Raw genomic sequence first — 26252 nt, 5'->3', positions numbered from 1 at the left:
ATAATGATACCTTAGCAGGCAGTGAGACAGGCTATTGTAGCTGCCTCTACCGCAGATAGTCAAATGGGAATATCTGCATAGTGCAGATGGACCACATCACCCATTGGTACCGATAATGTACGGTGTACCTCTTCCGTAAAATGAAGTAGACATGGCGTGATACCCTGTCTCTACCAGGGGAGGGAAGCATTCGGGATATCTCCCAAATGAGAAAGTAAGACGTGCCCTTGGGTGCGTGAGGTAGATGGTTGGGCATCTGTGCGGTACCTCTTGGCGCCGGTTGACTTTACTATTTTTTTTATATTCTAATTTTACTATTTTTGGCGTGGCAATTTTACTATTTTAATGTCTGATTTTATATTCATAAAATTCCTAACATGAAGAAACGACTAAACCGTTAGAAATGAATTCTGGACATTTGCAGCACTTAAGTTTTGCTGATCTATTTATTTATTTATATCCTTTCACTTTGTTTAAAATACATATCCTAAGGGAGAGTGAGGGAGAGGGTTCAAAGTATAGAGTATTTCAGGTTTCTTTGAAGTTAGGGAGATAAAACTTGGCATATTAACTCATTAAAAATAAATGAACTTGTGTTTCATCGCTTTCGAAAATTCCTCTTTTTAAAGAGGAAAGGAGACCATTATGTGAGGGTTTATACAAATGGAATCAAACTTGCACCAACAATATCTTGAAAATAGAAAAATTAGTAAATGTCTTTCAAATATTTTCCGTAAACCGTTATTTCTCGTTCGAATACAAAGCATTCAACTCATCATACAATAAAAATAAAGGTATAAGGGAGAAACTGAAATGAAAATCTAAGTTTAGTATGCAGGTAGTAATGACATGAAAATGTTCCCTGGGATATTTCGAATAAAATAACCTGTTTGATATGATGCATTAAGAGTGACTTGTATCCCCTGAGCAAAGTGCCTGGACTTAAAGGAACACAAGTACCCATGGTCAAGATTATAGCCAAATGAGAGGCGGGGTATTCTGGTATATTCCTCGCCTTCTAAATACAGTCTGTTCTAGAAGGAGAAAGCTCATGGCCTACGGACAGCCAGATGGCTTTTATTTTGAACGTATGTGATCATATTCAACTCTTGGTTTCTATATCGAAGTTCAATATTCCTCAATTGGAAAAATCAAATGAAATTTCTAGTTTAACAAGACACCGAGGCTGAGGGAGACAGTGTTGATGAGATGGATGATAATGATGGAATGCCGAAAGTGGGAGGAAACGGAAAAACGTAAAGGAAACCCACGCACATTCTGACTGTCCACAGAGCCCACATGGCACGAACTGGGATCGAATTGGGTCCTCACGCATCAGAGCTGAACGCTCAACTACTGAGACACCACATGTCTCTAATTCAGGTAACTTTCCTATGATTCACAACACTGAGACAACTCTGAAAATTCTGTGTCCCAACAAGGAATTGAAATGCGAATACTAACAACACTATACAAATTACAATACTGAACTTCGTCAATCTGGGACATATTTAACTATCTTTGGAAGACTAGAAAACTGAATTTTATTACAGAAGGCATCAGATCACTTCTAGAGAATTAGCAACCCCAATAAGGGTTCGTTTCACAAAACAAAGTACACAAGTTTTCTCTTACAGGTTATAAAACAATATGAAAACAGAACCACTAGAACAATGACAAAAGTTATTTAGTTGCTTATACCTTATTAGTACAGTTTTAAGTTATTTTACGGTATATATCACTTCTACAATGCGCGTACTTCGAACTTTGGGATAAAATCTCTAATCAGTCGCGATCATGAGTGTCCATGGGCAGGTAGCTTTGGTTATTCCAAGAAGCAGATGGTTAATTCCAGGAGGGATAGAGTGATACTTTTGTCTTTACGTTATTTCCTCGACTATATGCCATTACGCTCACTTGAGACAACTTTCTTATCTTTTTTAAAAATATCAAATTGCACACTGTTATCTACCTATAGGTTAGCCCCTAAACTCCATACACCCCTGGAATAAACAAGAATGAAACATGCATTCACAATATGCAATACAAGTACTTTTGTGAATTGAACCAGGTGGAACACAAGGGACCACAGAAACATGAAATTTTATCTTCTGTGATCCGACATGTCAAGACTTTAAAAATGTCCCGATTTTCATGTTTATTGATGAAGTTGGTGAGTATTATTACTATTATTATTGACAATTAGTTTCCACATTATTGTACAACAGGCAGTAGACAGTCTAAGCTATTTGTTAGAATTCCGTGACCTCCGTAGCAGTGACGACGTCAGTTTTAATTCCTTGGAGAGAGAACAAGGAGGAGCAGAGAAACTTTTTGGGGAGCATTTTTTCGTACACGGAAAAGGACAGTTTTATATCATTTAACTTATATGAGGGTTGATGAGTAAGTCATGGCAATCCAGTAACATTTCAACCATCGAAGAATGTATTAAAAACTCTCATATACAACTGAAAGAATATCCATAATGGATATTTTGCTGGTAGGAATCATGAAAGAAACACAAGCAACCCTGTAACATACAAATGTATTAATGCAAATGTTACAAAAACTCATTTCATAGGACTGTTCGGTATTAATATTTACATATCTACTTTTCGATATGTTTTTAAATACCGAGGAGTATCGATATATACCAAATCAGAAACACCTAAGAGCTCCCTCGTCGCTATATTGTTCGCCTACGCGCCTTTGGCGCGAAAGGCATAAGTTGGTTCCCGGTAGGAGCTTACATGGTTTGGATCCTACGTTAGACTGTAGGTCCACGTTTTATATGATCTTGGTGCTGAAGAGACGCTAATTTTGGTTTTTAATTGAATGACTTTAAATTCATAGTAGTGACAAGATTCTTCAACCCAGTTTTGTTCTATAAAACATTACTCACTATCGCACAGATACTCACAGCAAATTAATATCAGTGGAACACTTACAGTTTAATGGATACTTTTATTTTATTGCAAATGATTCTTTGCTGGTGTTTACAAAATTATCATTAATATATAGATCAGATTGCTTTCCTATTATGATCCTGATACAGATGTATGCTTAGTGACCCAGGTTGGATTATGTTTTGATAATATTGATGTTTAATTATAAGTAATGAAATGTCCATTTTAGAATACAAATGATACGTAGTTTCTATTTATCTAGGGACCAATATTAGACTAAGTTAGTGACTATGTTACAAAATGTGTAGAAAGCATGCAAAGGTATTACCATAATTTTAACTTGATATGTATCTTGTTGCTTGTACAGAAAGTAACGATGTCGTATTTCCTAAACTATGTATCTAAACACGTAAGCACAACTTTGTAAGAACAATTGAAATTTATTTTATTAAAAATTTGAGAATTGCATAATTATTGGAAATCGATTTCAGCAACAACTGTTACGAATATTGTGAATCAATTCAGATCAGCTGACACCAAAATGTACATATTTTTTCCTTTCCTTTATATATATTATACAATCGCTGTGAAGAAAATATATACAGGGTGTCCCAGGAAAAATGGGCAATATTTTGGGAAATAATAGTATGGGTGATTCAAATCAAAAATGTTTATATGAACATAAGTCCTAACCTCAACGGTTTGAAACCTACAACCATTTTTGGCTTTATGTTGCATATTGCTCATCCTGTGTTTACTCTACAGAGGTGAGACATAGTGAATTTGAAAGGTGATGGAATGGCTTTTCAAACGGTATGCAACATGTGGCAGTGGTATCTTTGGAAGGGAAGCTATTGATGAAAATTTGGGAAAGTTAAGGTTATTTAAAGAAATTGGATGGGAACACTGATTCCCAAATATCCCTCAATAACTTCTCTTTCAAAGACACCATTGCCACATATTGCATACCGTTGGAAAGGCCCTATCATTATCTTTCAAATCCGCTATCTCTTATCTCTGTAGAATAACTACAGGGTGAGCAATATGCAATATAAAATAAAAAATGGTTCACAACCTGTAGCGCTCAAACCGTTGAGTTTAGGACCCATGTTCATATGAACTTTTCTCCTTAGAATCACCCATACTAACATTCTCCGAAGTATTGTCCTTCCCTCGTGGGACAACCTGTATATGTTTATGCTGAACAACTCACCGTTTACCAGAATATTTGGTTCAGAACAATAAGGACTCGATTTTATTAATTCTTCTAATAAGACAAAAAAAAAATCCTTTACTTCTTATGTCTAACAAACATGTAATCGGTTAACACTAAAGAATTTGCATTGGTGAAGACGCCAAACTGCCATTGAAACTTCTAAGATCAAGAGGGCCATTGTTGCTTGTAGGTGTTTCGTGAGTAAAAAAAAATTTTAAAAATAAATATACATCCTATAAACACAATAAGAAAACCCTTCTGATTCATTTACCAAGCTCCTTTAGTTTTCCAACATAACTCGTGATTTTTGTGATTGTTTCAAAAGCTGAAAAAAAAACGCTGAAAATAAATAATGTTACAGATGTATCTCATCTCCAAACAGATCTTTTAGAAATACTTTCAGTAGTAGAGGAAACAGTAGAAGATATGAGTGCAAGTTCCAAAGAAAGTTTTTTTTTTTTCCTTTTATGAGGAGTATGATATTTCATATCACTAGACAGGGACGTCCCGTGAGTTGTCCCGTGTGACATAACTTACACATACTAATTAAAAAGAAAATGCAATACTAACTTGTGTGATTCTTCTTCTTCTAGAAAATAAGGATCGTCCTAGTTACTATTATGATTTCTTGTTAGTCTAACATTAAATTATGCTGTGTGATTAATGACCAGTAACACTCACACCACGTTCCTGCCACGAAGTGAGCAACTATTTTCCCGCCTAAAGGCTGAGTACTTTCTGAATAGGTCACTATTTTATTTCTTCTAGCAATTGAAAGGTAGATTCGTTAATTGAAACAATTAATTTTTAAGTATGCACACGTACAGTTAAAAAAAAAATGATTTTGAAAAGCCCTATAATTAGGGGCACGAGTTTTTAGCACAAAGAATTTGAAAATTTCGCGTTTTGTTGCATTTTCCAAATAAAGTTAAGCATTTTATAGCTCTTGTGGGAAAGATATTCCCTGACATTTTTACAATTGTTCCTTTTATTCATAGATCACTACAGAAATAAACCACTAATTACATAAAAACAAAATACACTGAATATTTCACTTATAGAAAATTATTTCTTTAATCAAACTGATGGAAAATTAGTAACTAAACGTACTATGAGAAGGAAAGTTTTGCGATGATGATACCTAACGCGCAACATGTTCTCTATAGCCGTGTCCGAATCACTCAAAATGCACCTTCGTGCCACGTTCTACTGTTCTGTCAGCAGAAAACTGCCGTTTTTAAATTAATGAAAACGTATTTTTAAAATTTCGCGTTATTTCGCGTATGGTTAGAAATTTCGCTCAAAACTGTCAATTTCGCGTTTTATCGTGCAACGGAAACCAAGAAAATACACATAGAATATCATAATACGTCAAGAAACTTAAAACTACTTAATTCTGACGCATTTCGTTTTATCGCGCATTGCGAAAGACTCGTGCCTCTACCTGTAATCTTCTCCATCGAAGAAATTAAGTGTAACAAAAGTGTTTATTCTCGGTTCACTTGGAACTTTAATTTCAAGTCAAGGTAGTAAAATTTTTTACACATGGTTGGAAGAATTTGACCTTCAGAATATATATATAGGCTCTTTAACAGTTTCACTTTATTAGACACAGATAGTCGCTTTAAATAAGACTTACTGCGAACGGGTACGTAGGCATGCTGTTCAGGTTCAATGGGTTGATTTTCTGGATTAAAGGGTTGATATTCAGAATTAAAGGATTCATGTTTCTGTTCATCCGGTATTTCCATCTTCAACTGATGATATCTTCCCTAAGAAAAAAAAAAGAAAATAATAATAATAATAATAATAATAATAATAATAATAATAATAATAATAATAATAATAATAATAATAATAATAATAATAATAATAATAATAATAATAATAATAATAAAAGTTACAAGATCAGTGATAGTTTACAATTATGATGTACACGATCACATATAAATTAAATAATGCATATTCAAGATACAGGAGTTCTTGATGTGTGTATAGTTTCCTTCAACTTACTTCACTAATATTCTCAACGTTGGCTGATACTATACCACCACAAGACAAAAATTAGAACGTTTTGGACTTCTGCAAAATCGGGTGATTAATACATTCCAGGTAATAACACATATATGTGACTTCATAATGAAATGTATGAAAATAAATAAATAAAACGGCCAGAGCACTGTAGTTCGTTGTTATACAGGGTAAAATATAACCTTATTTTGGTGTTATACCTGGTAAACAATTTAATCTACACATTTGTACCTATTTATTATTTACTATATCCATTTTATGATTTACTATGATAATGTTCTGTTACTTGGTTCTCAGGCCATTCGTCTCAAGCGTTATATATTTTGTCACAAATGACTTTGCCTATCAATGTTACAAAATCTATCTTGTGTCCTATGAAGTCATTATAGTACTTAGGGATTAATGTTGAGTTTGTTACCAATATGTTCTCTATTGATGAACATCACTTGGACATTGTAAGTCAATGCATTTTGGCACTGCTGCTCCGCTCTAAACGAGCGCGTCAGGTTCTCGTAGAGTGTATTGTACGGTGCATATCAGTCACGTCCATGACATACTCAGCAACCTATGATATATTGAACCAAAAATGTATTAAAGCCATTGCTAACTGTGTATATATAATGTATATTCTCGTTCTGTACTAATTTGACGTTTGCAGTTCATGTACTTTCATACGGTATACAAATGCCACTCCTAAAGGATGTGCAATTGTAGATGGTGAAGATAATGCCATTTTTCAACAGATTGGACTTCACCTATTTTCCCATTTTCGTGAAGGAATTTTTTGCTGTATCTTACGCCACTATCTTGACTCATCCACTTAAGATATTTTATTTATTTTATTTTATTTATTTATTTCGGAAAAACAACAGGCAAATGCCTAGTTACAGTTTTCCCTTATTGTAAAGTGTATTTAATACACTTTAAAATACACATATTAACATACTTTTTTTAAAATTGTAACAATTGCATTAAATAAATTTATGAAATAATTGCGAAAAAATAATTAAGTCAACAGGAAATATATTTCGATAGTCGAACCAAAGGAAGGGATAGAAAACCGCCTATCAATGGCATCATATCTAGTGTTACTGTTTGCTTTTCTAAGCCATCCAATGATATTACACTTTATTTATATAGTATGTCGTCCAGTTGTATAAATGTTCAGTACAGGGTCCTTTGTGTTAGAGAAGAAACACTTCATCTAGTTCTTTTCCATGTGGTAAGGTGCCAAGAACCGACGACATGTTGCCAGCAACAGATATGCGTTGAATTAGGACTACTAATATGACCTCAATTCTATCGTAGTTCACTCTAAAATACACATATAATAAAATAATAATATGAAAGCAAAATATACGTTAAAATACAGATAGCACGATATACAGGATACAACATATTCATGTAGAGTGAAAATTTTGTTTGTAACTAAAAATATCTATATCTGGGTGTTGGTATACGGACAAAATCTCGCGGCCGAAACATCGCCGCCCAAAATCTCGACGGCCAAAACCTCGCGGGACAAAATCTCGCCGGGCCAAAACCTCGCGTGGCCAAAACCTCGCCGCCCAAAACCTCGCGTGGCCAAAACCTCGCCGCCCAAAACCTCGCGGGACAAAATCTCGCCGAGCCAAAACCTCGCGTGGCCAAAACCTCGCCGCCCAAAACCTCGCGTGGCCAAAACCTCGCCGCCCAAAACCTCGCGGGACAAAATCTCGCCGGGCCAAAACCTCGCCGCCCAAAATCTCGCCGGGACAAAACCTCGCCGCGAATGAAACTTTTCTTTAAAATTTACCCAATGTGTTTCCTAATATGCAATTCCACATTACAAATAATAATAATAATAATAATAATAATAATAATAATAATAATAATAATAATAATAATAATAATAATAATAATAATAATAATAAGATACAAAACATCGTGTGCGTGGGCTTTCTCGGGTTATTCCCGTTTCCTCCCACTTTCTTTATTCGATCATTTCCTTCATCCTGGTCATCTACGTCTCCTTTAACCTATAGGACATAATCAAGGGACGTCGTAAAAACTCATATATTATTTCATACTTTTATAAACATTATTAGATTTTTGTTAAAATTTTAAGTTTTTGGATGTTCCAAAGTTCACGAAACTAAAATCGTTAGTTGTCATTACTTTCCTTATGCAGACTTTCTTTCCCTATAACCAGTTTAAAAGCATCCTGTCGCCCTACCTTCACATTGAAATCCTCTAATACAGAAATAGAATTTTCATATGGTATCGCGGGACTTGGTCAAATACCCGTGATACTTCTCTGAAACCGCGTCTTTTATACCGTCATCCTTATCGTCTGTTGGAACATTTGCATTTTGGTCAGGCGAGATTTTGGTATGGCGATATTTTGGGGCGCGAGGTTTTGGCCCGGCGAGATTTTGGCCCGCGAGGTTTTGGCCCCGCGAGATTTTGGCCCGCGAGGTTTTGGGCGGCGAGGTTTTGGCCAGGCGGGGTTTTGGCCTGGCGAGATTTTGTCCCGCGAGGTTTTGGGCGGCGAGGTTTTGGCCAGGCGAGGTTTCGGCCTGGCGAGATTTTGGGCCGCGAGATTTTGGGAGGCGAGGTTTTGGCCAGGCGAGGTTTTGGTCCGCGAGGTTGTCGCCGCGAGGTTCTGGCCGCGAGGTTTTGTACCCAAACCCTGGGTGTTCTTGTGACATCTTATTATACAATATACACATTTTTCTGACAGGCGATACATCTAATGCATTAGTCCTTTGCGCTGAGAGATGGAATATGTCATTATGGGGTCTCGTTGCTCTATGTGGGACGCGAATTTTGATTTCTGATAACAAATATTTTGAATCTATTGCACCATGAATTATTTTATGTAAGAAATATAATATGAAATGACTTCTTCTGCTTTCAAGAGTTGCAATGAATATTTGTTTCGAAGACCTTCGTAGTTCTCAAATTTTGGATATACATCTGTTTCTTTATATGTCAAAAAGCGCACAAATTTATTTTGAATGTTTTTGATTTTATTTATATATTTCTTACTATTAGAACCCCATATTATAGCTGCATATTCCACCTTAGACCGTACATAGGCAGTGTATAATGTTTTGAGAGCATTAGTATTAGAAAAATCACCTCCTAATCTCACCACAAAGCTAAGATTCCTAAAGGCCTCACCAATTACTCTGTTGACATGAATATCAAATGATAGGTTTGGCTGCAGAGTAACTCCAAGATCAGTAACATAATCCACTCTCTCAATTGGCGTTTGATTAATAGTATACACATTGCGTACATAGTTTATTTTCCTGGTGTATGATACTACTTTACATTTTCTAATATTTAGTAGCAACTTCATACCATTGGGAAATAGCATTAATGTCATTTTGCAAAGAAATTGCGTCTAATTCCGTGGAGATACTGCGATAGATTTTTAGATCGTCAGCAAACAAAAGTTTGTGGAAAGATGTTATTACAGGTGGTAAATCGTTAACAAATAGTATAAATAACAGAGGTTCTAAGTTCGATCCCTGGGGCACACCAGAGTCTACGACATATTCCTTAGTTAAAATATTCTTGTATTGAACGCGATGTTTCCGTTGGCAAAGATAGGATGCTATAAGTTGTTGAAGATTTTGTGAAAAATTGAATGTCATAAATTTGCTGAAAAGTATATCATGATTAATTACGTCGAACGCCTTGGAGAAATCTGTATAAATTACATCTAGTTGTTCCTTCTTATAAATTTGATTAGTTATAAAATGTGAGAGTTCTGAGAGATTGGTTATAGTTGATCTCTTTGGCATGAAACCATGTTGAAAGGGAGATATTATTGACCGTACATGTGAATAAATTTTTTCGTATATAATAATTCCAAATATCTTAGATGGGGCAGATAGTAGAGTTGCCGGTCGATAATTTTTTATTTGGTCTGTAGGACAGCCTGTTTTGGGAATGGGACAGACGTCACCAATCTTCCATTTCGTGTGATAATATGGATGAATTATACTTATATTGTATTAACAGAAAGGTGTGTCGGATATAGTATTCACCATCAGAGCCGGATTTAGGCATAGGCCACATGGGTCCGGAACAAGAGCGGCAATTTAAAAAAAAAATATTTAAAAAACGATAGAACTATTGATAATATATGTTTCACCAACGACTCAATAAAATAAGAGAAAGCCTTTTTTTTTTAATGGCCGTGACTACGTTAATATTGAAGCAGATTAATCTAGCAAATATTGTAATAAGTTAGTTGGATATTATGGTGGTTTGATTACTTGCCGGTGAATCTGCTGTGAAAAGGGTGGCAGTAGGCAGCTCGACTCTCGTACTTTCACAAACTGGGGTGTATTTATTTATTTATTTATTTATTTATTTATTCAACAAATACCAGATCATTTTCCACCCTGTCAAGAATCAAAAACTATTTGAGATCTATTCTTTCTCAGAACAGACTGGTTCATCTAGCTGTTTTAGCCATCGAAAATGACTTGACTGTTAAACTTTATCTTGATGACGTTATTAATGATTTTGCCAAAGTCAAAGGAAGACGTAAACAGTTTTGATACACAAAAGTTTCAGAAACGTCATTTTGTAAATTTTTAGGTGCAATAATATAACTTTCAATCGTTTAAAAGTGTTTTATATTTTGCTGTCTTTTGCACCATTTAGGCAGAAGCCAGGTAAGTTTCAATGAATCTACTCCAAATGCTGGCAAGATATAGAAATTAAAATATATTACATAAAATGAGTAATAAGAAATAAGAACAGTAATAACTAGTAATAATAATTATTATAATTTGGTAGCAAACGTAAAAGTACTATTTTAAGAAGTGGATCCAGGAGAATGGAAGTTTTGGAGAGCGATGCGATTGGTTGGTTAGGGGCGGCAATTTAGCTAGAGCCCATGGGAGCAAAATATGGAAATCCGGCCCTGTACATTGCAAACATTGTATACAACTTTCATAACTATGTAAACACTGAAGCTGCAGAAATTATGATGATTTCACAAGACATAGGTTAGATCCTCAGACTACCACAGCCAACCAGGAGCAGCCACCTGGAGACCAGATTTCAAAATTTGGGTGAAAGAAAAATTGTGGAAGTGTTTGGATTGGCCAGTGCACGCATGGGGAATCGATTGACTTATGGTACTAACTGAAAAGGCTACTATCAAGTCAACATTAATTTTATGTATATACATTTTCAATAAGCAGAAAAATGTATTTATGTAATCAAAAAACGTACAGGAAGAATATACAACAATCGCCAAACAGTGGAAATACCAACCAATTTTGTAACGGATTGTTTCAAGAGGACATATCCAATAGTTTTGAGACCTGAAGATTTTATTCACTTTTATCTTTGAAATATTCTACTTGAACGAAGGAGCCCCCGCACATGTCACGAATCTAGCAGATGTACAAAAATTATGGAAAAAAGATACCAGTGAATATGGAAATAGTTTGAATTAATTTGTAATTCACTGGATATTATATAAGATTTTTCTTACATTTTAAATACCTTTACAGAATTTTTTTTTAATGAATAGGTTAGTACCTGTTTTTGATTCATAAGAGGTTAACATCTCTTTTCGTTTTCAACATTGAGACTATATGAAAAGTTCACTACTTTGGTGAATAATAAAGGATATTTTTTTTAGAGGCGGAGAACTTTAAACTAGCAACACTGTTTTCTGTGATATTATAGTTCTCGGTTGTTTTGATCTTAGCTTGGTTTGACAATTCACCATGAATAGACTCACACCGGGGCAACGTTTGCGAGCAAATTTATTTTGAAAATCCCGGTTCAATTCCACAAACTCAAAGGGCATTACGTGAATTTTACGGTGTTCATGATCGTCTATCAGAGCAATTAATTCTTGAAACCATGGATCCTTTTTGCAATACGTTTACTCTAAACGGTAATACTCATCCCATAAGACGTCGTATAGTGCGAACACAACAAACGATCGATGGTGTGCAGCGTAGTGTTGATAATTATCCCAATCTGTTAATTCGTCGTCGTGCTCAACAATTAAACTTGTGTCCACCCACTTTATGGAAAACTTGACGCCATTAGATTATTTTTTCTGGGAATATGTAAAGTCGCATGTCTACGCCGAGAAACCCGAAACAATTGAGCACTTGGAAACCAACATTCGACGCGTTTTTGCCGAAATACAGCCTGATGTACTGCGAAGAGTGGGTAAAAATTACGCCACGCCAGATTATGCCACGTACGCGCCAGCCGTGGTGGCCACATGCCCGAAATCATATTCAAACATTAATTCCATAAAATAATCTGTCAAATAAAGCCAATTTCAAGAATATTAAAAACATTTTTCTGAGTTTTATTTCAACATAAAGTTCTCCGCATTTTTTCTTTTTTGTGTGTGTGTGTGTGTCTGTGTGTCTGTTTCATGTATACGGACAGTGAGATGGACACTTCACACTTCAATATTCTTCGTAGAAGATGCACGAATCTCTAGCTCCTGAAATTATAATACGACTGAAGAAATAGTCCATGTATAATATACGCATTATGTTTTAAGTTTTTCAGAGCTGTAATTATATATATGTTTATTAAGTGTCCAATAAAAGTAGTCAGCGGCAACAGACATTTTAATATTGTATGAAGTATTGATAATAGTTTGTTTAGAAAGCAGCACTGTATTCATAAGGATTTTCATTTTGTTTACGAGGAGAATCACTCATAGAAAGATCTTACTTCATTATCCCTCCCAAACTTCCCAGTGCATAACGAAAGTGCAAGTGTGTTGAAATATAAATGTGACAAATGGGCAATGAATGCGGAAAATGGAAGTAGTCGACATTATATATGCATCTTATTTAGTGCTTACTATCCATTTCATAAAGATAGGCCCCTGACTTGGCGGTGCTGCCGTGACGTCCAGTCAAAACTTATATTACATTGTCGTACCTTGTTGGAATTGTTGGAATGTTGTCTTTTCAATACTTAAGACATACAAATTTTCTTTGTACTGTGTAGTGAGAAAAAAAATAGAAATTAATGAAAAAGTGCGTATTTTTTCGTACTTTTTTGGTAAATCAATGTTTATAGGACTATATCTCGGAAAGGAAATAACATGAAATAATTTCCTGTGCACGATATGTAGATGCATATATTACCTGTAAGTTCTGAAAATTTCATTACTCAACACATAGTAATTTTCTTGTTATTCAGTAAAAAGTGAGACATCATTATCTCTGAATTGCTGCGGTGTATTTACAATCTGAAAAAACTTTTAGACAGATCTTAAAGTAGCTTTTTCAACCAAACTGTTTTGACTTGTTTTAAAAGATAAACAATCACAAATATGACATTATGATTTTCTCAGCTTTGCGCCCTTTCCTATCGCAGTTTATACGGAGTGCTACGTTGCCACATTTTCCTGGCGCTATACACTCTCAGCCGGACGGGTAATTAAACTTGTCATGCACACGGTCCGGCACTTTTTAGATATTTTTAAAATTTTATGTCTCCACAGATTTTGAACCAATTTCTTAGAAATTAACAGGATATACAGTAAATGTGCCAAGTGTTCAAAATTAGAAAAGGGAACTCTTATTTTGTTTGGATTTGCATGTGATGGTCCTCGAAAATTTGTTGCTTTCTGTCAGTTTTTCACTTACTGCACGCAGTACAAAATACACTTGCACAGAAACAAATACAAGCACAAACTTTATTATACGACACAACCTTAGTTGATATGTAATATTGAGTATACACTTCACAGAAAATCTGTTTTCAGACCTAGGAGTCCCAGTACGTCTCTTTAGTGTTGTACATTTCGAAGCACTTTCCCACGCAAAGTCTAACTTTATATATCAGGCAATAAACCAGGGATGCAAATAAGCAACAAAAGTTTACTCGCCCAAGAAAGAAAGTTACTAGCCCACATCACATAATAAAAATAATTTACTTAACTTCCATATGATATTAAATACTCGCCCCGGGCGAGTGGTTATTTGCATTCCTGCAATAAACGTAATATTTATTAAAAACTTCCTTTCACCTTGCGGATGCTACGTATTTGTAGTTTGGATTCCACGTTTATCAGTAGGTCCACGTCTCATATAGTCTCACTGCTGAACAGGACGTTCAATTCAAAATCAACTCAACTTCTTTTTTACTATAAAACTTTATCGGTAAAAACAGCTGAAACACTTTATATGCGGAATACTCTGTAGATAGTCCAGCATTTTGATCAATTCCTGGGACACCACTAAACAGGGGTTTTGCGTTTACTTGAATTTTTTCGCTCTAAGCTACATCAGAATCTGTCTTTGAATAGGAACGACACGTTTTTTTCTCTCTTTCCCGGCGCAGCCTCAGGTTCACTTGAAACCGAGTTACTACCTTGTTCACTCCCGAATACGCCACTGAGCACAGAATAATCAATGTCATTACTATTCATTACTAACTCATAACCGTCTGAGTCGGAGTCATTCATCAGTTCTGCAATTCTATTATCGCTAAAAATTTTGCCTCTTCTTTTTGTAATACCGCCGCTCGTAAAGTAATATCCATATATATATATATATATATATATATATATATGCGTGTGTAAGTTTTTGACGCCTACGAACCGAAGGGAAGTGTTGAAGACGTAATCAGTGCGACGTGATTCGACGCAAATACAGCCCTCGTCAGCTACTCATTGTATTGTTTTCTTTCGTTGAAAGAAAACAAAGGACCCATTCTGTGTTACTGTACATTCGGCAGGGGAATTGATCGCAGAACTTGGGTGAACATGTGATTGCCAAGGTTATATTTCTTTTTAACCTTTTACATGTTCCTAAGCTGGAAAGTGTATACTGATAAATCTTGAGGTAGAAATGGAGCCGTGTTAATAAGTGTTCAGGAAGATAGGCTAGCAGGAGCAACGATGAGTCAACAAACCCATTATGAAAGTGAATGAAGTAAATAGATTAAGAGATGAGTTTTTGGATGTTTTACTTCAACGTTTTATTTTATTACATTGAGATGTGTAATGCATTATTATTATTTTTATGATGTGAAAGATTATAATAAATATTTTTTCCTATTACATTCTTTATGAAGTAGGCTTCGCGCTACAGGCTTCCTGAACGCGACAACACTGTACGACAGCGGTGCCGCACTTCCACTTACTGTATGCTGTATCTTCATACAAGCGCGGGGAATTTAAAGGTTGGGCTGCAACATGGCTCACCGCTTAACGCAGAGAATATGTTGAAGTAAAAAAATTTTTTAAAAAAATAAATACTCTACCAACTAAACCTTTTTTGTTAATAGATTCAAATATTTGGAACACTAGACTTCCGAATTTTCGAACAGTGTTTTGTACGTTTCTCTACCTACCATGGTAAAGGAGATCAGAGCGTCGTACATTTGTTTTAATTACACAAAAAGTATCAAGTGATGAAACTTGAATTTTTCACAACTTACAGTTAATGGGTGCATCTACATATTGTACACAGGAAATTATGTCACGTGATCTCTTTTCTGAGATATAGTCCTATAAACATTGATCTACCAAAAAAGTACGAAAAAATACGCACTTTTTCATTAATTTTTATTTTTTTCTCACTACATAGTACAAAGAAAATTTTTATGTCTTAAGTATTGAAAAGACAACATTCCAGCAATTCCAACGAGGTACGACAATGCAATATAAGTTTTGACTGAACGTCATGGCAGCACCACGAAGTCAGGGGCCTATCTTTATGAAATGGATAGTAAGTATTACGCGTGCTTAATAATTATGTTTTGTATAAGTGTAAAATGCTCGATTACCATGAATGTGAACTACAACAATAAATTTTCAATATACAAGTAACATAATACATAATTCTTAATACAGGGTTCCTACTGATCTGGAGAAATATATTTCCCTCACTTCTCCCTGACGTTTGGCAAGAAATTCCCTGACTTTCATGCCAGGTGTCGGATGTCGTTGACATATAAATAAGGAATGAATAACGGTGAATATTTATATATGAGAACATTTATTCCATAGACACAAATAGTACTCCCATAAAAGTCTGAGCAACGTCCCATACTGCGATTATTATCTACCCACAAACGTCTGACAATCAGTTACTCTGAAGATACGATACCTTTTTATACATTCATTTAATAATGACAAGGGTCTTTTAAAAGATTAATATCCAGTTTCAATCAAGATATGTTACTCATCCAATACTGCAATTATTATATTACCTACGAACATTTGGCACTGAAACATACACTACATATGAGACATCTTACATATAAAGTGACAAGACTACACTAAAATATCTACATTTTGTTTGGATTAAGATCTGTGACTTGTGCAATATTGCTTATTTCGTTTTTAATGTCATTAATTTGAGTTGTAGTCTTCCTTTGCTTTACATCTGTTTCTATTTTAACAAAAGAGACACTGATCAAAGCTTAAAACCCACTTTATTTTAAATTATAATTTGTAACTGTTTCGGATATCTAGCATATCCTTCTTCTATGCTAGATATCCGAAACAGTTACAAATTATAATTTAAAATAAAGTGGGTTTTAAGCTTTGGTCAGTGTCTCTTTCGTTAAAACAATCAATAAAAAGCCATGAATAATCTTACTATCTGTTTCTACTATCATACGCTTTTTCTCTCTAATTTCTTCATAGAAAACAAGCAGCAATAAAAATCAAATAGGTATTATAATGATTGGCTAAGCTTAAATTGGTGTACAATTAATGTTAGAAACAATATATTTTATAAAATTTCTCTGACTTTCCCTGATTTCCAATCTTTTTCCCTGAACTTCCCTGATTTGCACAATTTTTCTCTGAGGTTTCCCTGACTTCCCTGAACAGTAGGAATTCTGTAATACCCTGCATCGGTCTGTCTTTTATGTGTGTGTTTATGTTCGTCAAGCAACCTATCAAAGAAAGATATTTTACTCAGAGCCTCTCCACAGGAAAAGAATAATTTATTTCAAAAGTAGTAAAGCAGTATTAAGCGTCTAAAAGCAGAAATGAACCTGGAACCACTATAAGCTGTCCTTGGATAGGAATTTGATCTCAGGATCGTGATTATAGTCAGTAGACTCGATGATCTCAAGATTTAGCACCCTTACAGGGACTTGACCACATAAGTCTGTTACAATTTACCTAAATACTTATCAGATCGATCACTGTTAACTTTTGTGTGTTCACGGGAACAAGCAAAATATAGCTAGGGCAATGGCAAGACTGAATAGAAACGTTTTGGATTGACTGGATTAAATCAACACAATATCATTGGTTATGAATGGTGTATCACATCAATTTAGTGTACTGTCAGACAAGTAACTATAGGTTCACTACAGATACTACGCAAACGACTTATATTGTACTTGAATACTTCTTATTCCAAATGGCCTTGGATAAGAATTGTAGGAGTGGTGGAGATATAGTCTGTAACAAAATAACTGCACCACTGAAAAAATTTAGAGAAACATTGAAATATGTTTTAATATCAAAATATTATGTACCCTACAATGTCGAATCAAGTCTGAAATTGTTTCTTAGTGTTTCTTGATGCATTTTGTATTATTTTCACCGTTGTCTTTAATTCTGCTTTCTCCCAACAGGTGGCTAAGATATATTTGTGGAAATGGCTGATGCCTATTAATTAAATATAGTTTGTTTATAGGTGAAAATAGTGAGGAAAATCCTTGTTCCGGACTTATTCAATTATTACCCAAGAGTTTTCTGAGTTATATTGTGCATTATTGTAGCAAGCTTGTGCAGTAAGTGTGACTTGTATATTTAATGGGTAAAGTAATATGCGATACGTCACCACGTAGACAAGGGATGATATTTGCTCTGAAACCAGTGGGCTATTCGCAGTAGCAAATTGCTGAAAAAGTTCGTTTGGATCACATAACAGTAGGAAGAGTTCTTAGGAAGCAAAGTAACCTTGCCACGTCATTTTTGAGGAGAAATTGTAGAAGAAAACAAAAAATAAGCCCACGTGTGAAGACGAAGACAGTAGCATTAAGCGATCGATCTTCTATCACAAGAAAAATTGCTCGAACTGTATCTGGTGATGTTGGTGTTACAGTGTTCAACATGGCCATTGTCAGGACGTTGAAGAAAGAAGGAATTTCCAAGAAGAGGCCACAGAAAAAAAGCCTTGTTTTGCAGAAAAGCACCTCAAAGCGAGGAAACAGTTTTGTGACATGTACGGTACCTGGGGTGTTGACTAATGGATAAACGTAATATTTTCTGACGAAAAGAAATTTATGCTACTTGGGAATGATAACGGTGTCAGGCTCTGGATGAGGAAGGGTGAGGAACTGAAGAGTGGCAACACAAAAGTTCAGTGCAAATGTTACGGTGTCGAGGTGTTTCAATCCGAGAAGTGCGGGCAGACTGGAAACTTGAAGTGAAACCGCTTCTGCCGAACACTACAGCACAATATTATCATAAAGTTTATTGCCAACTGCTAGATATTACTTTTCATGTGAAATTTTAGATACTTCATCTTCCAAGACGATAAGGCTCCCTGTCACAAAGCACGAGTAGTGAATATGTGGTGTTTCGAGATGGGCATTAACGGGTTGTAAGTGGTAATCGAACTCTCCTGATATGAACCCCATTTAGAATTTGTGGAACCTCATGTTTCGTCGGCTTCAGCGAAAAATCTAGCTAGACGAAGACGAAGACACAGCTCATTTAAGCCATTGTTGCTGTATGGTATCAAGAAATAGAGGTTGATGTGTGTCAAGCATTGGTATATAGCGTGTCACAGAGGTTGCTAGCACTGAAGTCGGCTAAGGGATGGCATATGATGGTCTGAGAGACATTTATAGGAAAATGAACTTTCTTGTTTATTTTAATATTCATTAGGCTTTCTATTTATGATACATTAAATTTTGCTCAAAATAATCATTATTGTAATGTCATATTTTGCAATATGTTAATAGTCTTACTTTAGTCAAAAGCAACATACCGTGATTATTTTTATTATATAGACAAATTATGGCATTATGTGAATAACTAGTTTGTAAGTTATCAATATACATACCAACCAAGGCTCGGATAGATGTAATGTTTAATACGAATAGTATTATTTGCTGTAAATCATCAAAAACACAGTATTCCTTGCGTTGGGTTAGGTGGTGCAGTTATTTTGTTATATATATATATATATATCGTATATGTATGTATATAATCTTACCTTGTGTCCGGTATAATGAGAATACGTAAACTACCCAATCTTCAAGGAAGTGAAATATCTCTCAAACTTATTTTTCAAAATTTCATGTACAAGAAAAGGGATGACTTGGAAAGGAAAACATCTACATACATAAGGTTGCGAGGAGACAACGAAATTTTTTTTGGAAAATCCTTGTTTCTTCGGATATAAAGTAAGGTATTTTTATTTCGGGTATTAAATATATATCCTATAGCTACCAGCAGCAGGTGTTATTTTATTTTTTTATTTTTAAGTACCTATTTACTGTTTCTTTTCAACATCGATGTTATACTCGACAATGAAAATCATTGAGCTGAGCGAAGCGAAGCTCTTATACTCGGGTTAGCCGTTTGGTTGTCCGCGAACTCCTCCTAGACTGTTTGGCCGATCTCAACCAAACTTAGCACGCTGATAGAGTATGTCGTGCTGAGTGACAACATAGGTCGAAATTAAAAATCCGATGTACCATCGAGGAATAATGACCGAAAAACGCTTCATCCTAGACCGTTTGGCCGATCTCAACCAAACTTAGCACGCTGATAGAGTATGTCGTGCTGAGTGACAACATAGGTCGAAATCAAAAATCCGATGTACTATCGAGGAATAATGACCGAAAAACGCTTCCTCCTAGACCGTTTGGGCGATCTCAAGAAAACTTAGCACGCTGATAGAGTATGTCATGCTGAGTGACAACATAGGTCGAAATCAAAAATCCGATGTACCATCGAGGAATAATCACCGAAAAACGCTTGCATAGACTTAACATGGGGAAAAAGTTTTCACGCGATTTTTTTGTCAACAATTAAAAATGGCATTTATTATTGCATAATGGCCAGGAATGATTACGTAGTTTAAGCTCGCTCAGCTCATTTCATTGCAATCGGGTACATCCATTGCATTCCTAGTTTAATCTTTCAACACTTTTCCTTCTCTTATTATTGCTAGAAACTAACTATAAAAGATGGTCAAATAAAACCCACTAGGAACCCCTGGTGGGAACAGTTGATGAGATAGGATTTTATTGTTGTAGTAGTATTAGTATAATCATTGTGAAATGTTTCCTCTCTGCAGGAACAGGGTTTTAATCACGCCATTTACCATACTGAATCCGTTCATGTCAGATCAGCGAGTAGTCATCCAATTGCTGAGTGCAGAGGAATGTCAACCGGCTGAGGTGTTCCGTCGGGTGAAGGATGTCTATGTGTACAGGCATCGGAGTGTCTAATGGCATTGAAAATAGCTACTTTGTAGACCAAATGGAGCACAAAAGGAGATTTTGTAGACCAACCCGCCTTTGATAAGGAACTTCACAAATCAACTTTCAGTCATAAGTTAGAAAATGTAACATTTTTTATAGTGACTTACCCCTACCAAGATAACAGTTAAGACCAGAAAAAAAAATATATATATCATCTTCACAAATGATTAAAGACATTTTTAATTTTCGAACATATATAAAGAAAGCTGAGGGACAACTTAGCCGTAAAGTCTTCAACAGAACAAAGCTTTTATTTCTGGTCCTGAATGGGGATTGGCTTTTTTCAAAGATACAATAACATCATTATGATTTGACATCTCAGGAGCATTACATATATAACCTTTGCACTTGGATAAATTTCAATTCTTTGATGGTGCATTGGAAAACGATGTAATTAGAGTATTTCTCTTCTTTTCAACACTTTTTTGAAAAGCTTGAATGTCCTTATGCTCTTCACATTCCTCTTCTTTCAATGACATGGAAAGAGCGATTTGTGCCTCCTTCAGGTCCTCTTTTAAATGCCCACCGAAGTCTGTGGCTTCACCAAACAGAGAATTTGCAGATTCTTTGGTCTCACAATACTTCCTCTTCCATTCACTAAGCTGGCTTTCAATTTCTTCTATGCTGTTCTTAGCACTTCTTGCATTTCCCAGTTTTTGTTCTTCTGCTTTTTCCAACTTCTCTAAGTGTGGCATTTCTTTCCTGGGCTAGTCGCTGTTCCTTCAGAAACTGTTGGTAATGCTTATGGGCATTTTGGCCCAAGGTAATTATCCTTTTAGATAGTGGAACGAGATGAGGCTTGTCATAAAACTTTAAGGAATCTTTCATAATCAAAATACTGTTTAAGGTTCTACAAGACATATGAGTCATTTTCTCTTATCAGAGCATTTTTTTGATACTGAAAATCTCTTTTAAATATCTGCATTACCATGGGACAGGCAGAGTGCAGCTTTTATTACTTTACTTACTAGAGGAAATTTTGGTGAACCATCCGCCTTCTTAAGTCCCATAAAAAGAGCCTAGTAACTGTCAATACGTGAAGAAGTAATTTCACTTCCAGCAGGTTATGTTCAAGCTGCAGACATTTCCATTCGTCAAGAAGTTGATCATCTGGCACTGCTACAGATCTGATATAGCTGCAGCTACTTTATGATTTTCTAGCCTCAGGATTGAGAAATGCCCTCCAACCTCCCACACAAACACACACACACTGACTATATTTATTACCTTGTATTTATGTCATTTTCAATTCATCATCATTATTATTTTCTTTTATTTAATTACTGACATTTTCTAGTACACTGGCCACATTCCAAACAATATGACTGAGTAAGGATTAAAAAGAAAAAAGAGACTTAGTAGACTAATGTTTCAAAAATAGTGACTGATGGAGATTTTGGCAAAAAAAAAAAAAAAAAAAAAGATACTTTTAGATGAAAAAGATTCGCTCCGATGCCTGTGTGTATCGAAGACGAACTTCATGGATTGGGCACGATTGTTTCACACAGGTGAAACAAGTAATTTTTCCCGTTCAGGTTGGGCGCATGTCGTTGCCATATATCACACCGTATTGCTGTGGATGAGTGTTCGCAATAATAGATATGGGAGTATTCAGTGGCGTAACTAAGAGTTTGGGGGCCACCCCGCAGACAACATGGAGTGGGAACCATCTCTACGTCCTATTTCACGATCTGGGGGCCCCGTGGTGGCTTGGGCTGCCCCCCACAATGCGGAGTCTGTGTGACCCTTATTTACGCCCCTAGAAATATTCGAGCAACAACCAAGGAACTAAATGTGATATATGGAATAGCACAAACAATAGTTGAAATCTGGGGACCCACAAAATGTTTGTAGTTGGTGCCAAGGATGTCTGCGAAGGGTGCGTATGGGTGCGTCTCTTCAACATTTGATGCATTACCACACAGGGAAGGATGTTTCTTTTGTGGATTTTGGCACTTAAAACTGGTGTCTTCGCATGGCTGAGGAGTCGAAATAGATTATAAACTTATCATTATTATTTTTTTAAGTTACTGAACGAAATTCTCTGGATGGGAGTTCCATTAGTTAAAAAAAAAAAAGCCTATCACAATATACAGTAAACTTCGGCCATAATGGCAACTTTCCACATTGCCTCACCTTCAGTTGTTAGAAAATGCACCGAACCACTGAGCACTCATCGAAATCCATTTCGATTTTTACGTTGCATATAACACCGATCATTTTAGTCCATATAATAATTTTCAACTAGTGACCTTAACCAATTTTTGGTGGAGTTATAGACAATTTAGTGACGACTGCTATACAGGGACCTCATCTCATTGTTTGCGTTGAAAACTAAATGAAACAACAAAGAGACAATCCCTAATTGTCTAGCCTCTAACATCACAATAAGATGTTCCTAAATCTCGAAAGATGAAAGAATAACGAACCAATGTCAAGATATTATGTAAATTTCGACCTAACAGAGATTTTTAACTTCCAATCAGGATAATTTTGGCGAAACAAAGATTCATGAAGATTAAATGGGTGATCTTTAGAAAATTAAATTTTACAAGACTTTATGAAAACAGAATTTTGATTTTTTTTTTTAGATGACTCGATTTTCCCATAATTACAGCACCAACACGATGGAAAAATGACAAAGTACATTCTTCAATAATATAATGATCTAATATTTATGAAATATATTAAAATAAGATAGTATCAATAATACACACACATGTAAATGGAATCACACGCTAGAACTAGGCCTATTATCCTAAAGCTACAAAGTGTGTTCAAAAAGTTTTGCACAGTAGTCTAATTTTTTATTTGTTGCAGGAGGAGAATGAAATTTTTTGTAAACATACTTGGAATATTTAGCTATAAGTTGGTATATAAAAGTATTTTCTTTTATTTACAGGTGAGCCAATGGACCGTGAAATGGATGTCAGGTTGTGATAACGGTCGGTGATGGAGTTCCTCTTCAAGACCGGCGATAATACTGCCACATCGATTCACAAGAAGTTGCTCCCTGTGTATGGGGAGGACACGTTGGATCGCAGTAGTATCCAGCGGTGGTTGCAGAGGTTTAAAGAAGGTGATTTCTCTCTACTGGACAATCCACGATGCGGTAGACCATCGACAGTAGTGAGTGATGTGAATAAGGAGACCATTAATCAAATCATTCAAGGACAAGCTCCATAATTAACAAGAACCATTATTGTTTGTCATTGGACAAGCTGCGACGTGCCATCAAGAACCACAGACCACAGCTTCAGGGTAAGCTCATCAGACTACACCATGACAATCCCAAACTCCACACAACCCTTGTGACGCAGGAGAAAATCACGAAAATGGGTTGGAAAATTGTTCATCCTCCCTACAGTCCGGACTTGGCTCCGTCTGATTTTTTCCTCTTTGGTCTTCTGAAAGCCCACCTGCGCGGTAAAACATTTGATAGTGAGAAAAACCTTATTTCCTGTGTCACGCGATGGTGTGAAAGCCAATCCCCAGAATTTTACCAAAGTACATTTACATCATGGAAAGAACGTTGGACCAGATGCGTCACAGCTAATGGAGGCTACATTGAGTAGGCTCAGTGTATAGCTAAATGTTCCAAGTATATTCACGAAAAATGTCATTCCCTCCTGCAACAAATAAAAAAAAAAATAGAGACCACTGAGCAAAACTTTTTGAACACCCTTTGTAATAAAACATAATTTAGGAAGATTATCCACAAAATAATAACTTGCACAATATATTCGCTTATTTTAAACCAACTAACCTTTTACGGCAAATTCTATACAGAGTATCCCAAAGCTCGTGAATAAATGATATATTAGTCAAATGTATAATGTGTCATACTTTTGTATTCTTTGAAAGTTATTTGTTAGTTTTAAATAAAATTACCCGGATCATAACGTTGGTAGGTCGACATTTTGCCTTTTAAGGCCTAAGTTGTGTATATTACCTGGATCAGCCGGCACATACAATGCATGTTTTTGAAAATAGCATCACAATGTCAAGCTTATGGTAGAAGGAGCAAAACTGAACATAGATTACAAAGACTTAATTGATTTGCTGGTTTCTGACTCTCATAATCGTGACTGTATGCTCGGTAAATGTGTTCCATCCACGAAAGGAATTTCTTTTGAAACTCTTAAACAGTAACTTCGATGATCTTCCAGATGATATCATCTTCAAGCAATGGATTAGTGCTGATTGAGCAGAGCTGATCAAGCGGGTTACGCTTCTTGATGAATTCGTTGAGGAATTAGTTAAAAAACTGACAATTAAAAAAAATCACTTCACTGCAAAGGCTCAGTCGAAACACTTGAAAGAAAACTTTGTCAAAGATGATTGTTTAATTTTATGTGATTTCACAGAGAACTTCATTTTCATCACACAAGATGAAAGTAACAGTTTCCACTGGTCCAATCCACAACAAACTCTACATCTTTATGTATTTTACTACAAGAAAGATGATGACAAGATTTATTGCAAGCGCTTATATGTAATACGCGACAACTTGGACCGCAATACTGCTACTGTGCGCACTTTTCAAAAGTATTTTGTTGAAGAAGTTAAAAAAGTAGCACGAGAGGTAGGTAAATAATAATAATAATAATAATAATAATAATAATAATAATAATAATAATAATAATAATAATAATAATAATAATTTAGTGATTGCACCAGTAGCCAACATAAAAAAAAATCAACAATATTTGTCAGCATAAGTCTGATTTTGATCTGGAGGTCGAGAGGAATTTCTTTGCGTCCCCACAGGGTAAAAATGCGTGTGATAGGATTAGTGGTACGACAAAAAGACCGGTGACCAAGGCAAGCTTGCAGCGACCATATGACTATCAAATTTTAACAAACTGAACAGATGTACAAGTTTTGTGTTGATAATATATCAGCCATACATTTTATCTGTTTCATCAGAAGTGCAGTCAAACAGCAAGAGATTGGAGAAGAGATTTGCCACTGGTAAACAGATTGTTAATACAAGGTCATTTCATAGATTTGTAACTAAAAACCCAAATCACAATCAGAAGAATTTACTGACTGCAGTACGTCAGTACTTCCAGGTCTAATCTGAAATCGGAATTTTGCATTCAGAAATAGTGCCCCACCAATCCCAGTAATTATACTGTAATTTGAATGTATGGACGATATGAATGGATAATAAGGAACTTATAGCGGTAAATTCAAATTGAACTCAGGATATCTCAAACAACTTACAGTCTTAAGAAATATATATTACTTCTGGGGGCCTTAAGAAATTTTGCGGAAATGGTCTCTGATTACATTTTTTGTTTTATTTAAGATATTTTTATGTTACTTTTGAGGTGTAGTGAGCTTGTTTCATGCTTCATTTACACATTCATATTCGTATTATTTCAAGTGGAGTAGGACAGCCCACTAGAGCCACTGGTAGCTTAAATGGGGAAAGGGGGTCAGATGCCTATCGGTCCCCACAAGATATGGCACTCTTGAACAATTTGCCACACATTACCCTCTGTTATTCTCTAAATGTTATAGACATTTTCTTAAATTTCAGCCAGTAGCCAACGTACAGATTGTGATCAGAAAAATGGAAACACCTGTAGTTGGCAACACGTCAGATGTATGGGTTG

At 35.6% G+C, this 26252-nt stretch overlaps 1 protein-coding gene across 1 annotated transcript in view; it reads right to left on the bottom strand.

The window, feature by feature from the left end:
* LOC145690260 (band 7 protein AGAP004871-like) overlaps positions 1-26252 on the bottom strand; it is a 95282-nt gene that overhangs the window by 64227 nt on the left and 4803 nt on the right. Inside the window, exon 2 of the mRNA XM_081764987.1 lies at positions 5762-5894. Within this exon, the coding sequence (XP_081621113.1) occupies positions 5762-5873 (112 nt within the window). The 5' untranslated portion in view covers positions 5874-5894. The remainder of the gene's footprint in view (positions 1-5761; positions 5895-26252) is intronic.

This window comes from Thermobia domestica, chromosome 7, assembly GCF_964235325.1.
Source record: "Thermobia domestica chromosome 7, izTheDome1.hap1.1, whole genome shotgun sequence".
NCBI classification, from domain to species: domain Eukaryota; kingdom Metazoa; phylum Arthropoda; class Insecta; order Zygentoma; family Lepismatidae; genus Thermobia; species Thermobia domestica.
The sequence above is the reverse complement of the archived record's forward strand: the minus strand, read 5'-3'. Positions and strand labels throughout refer to the sequence as shown.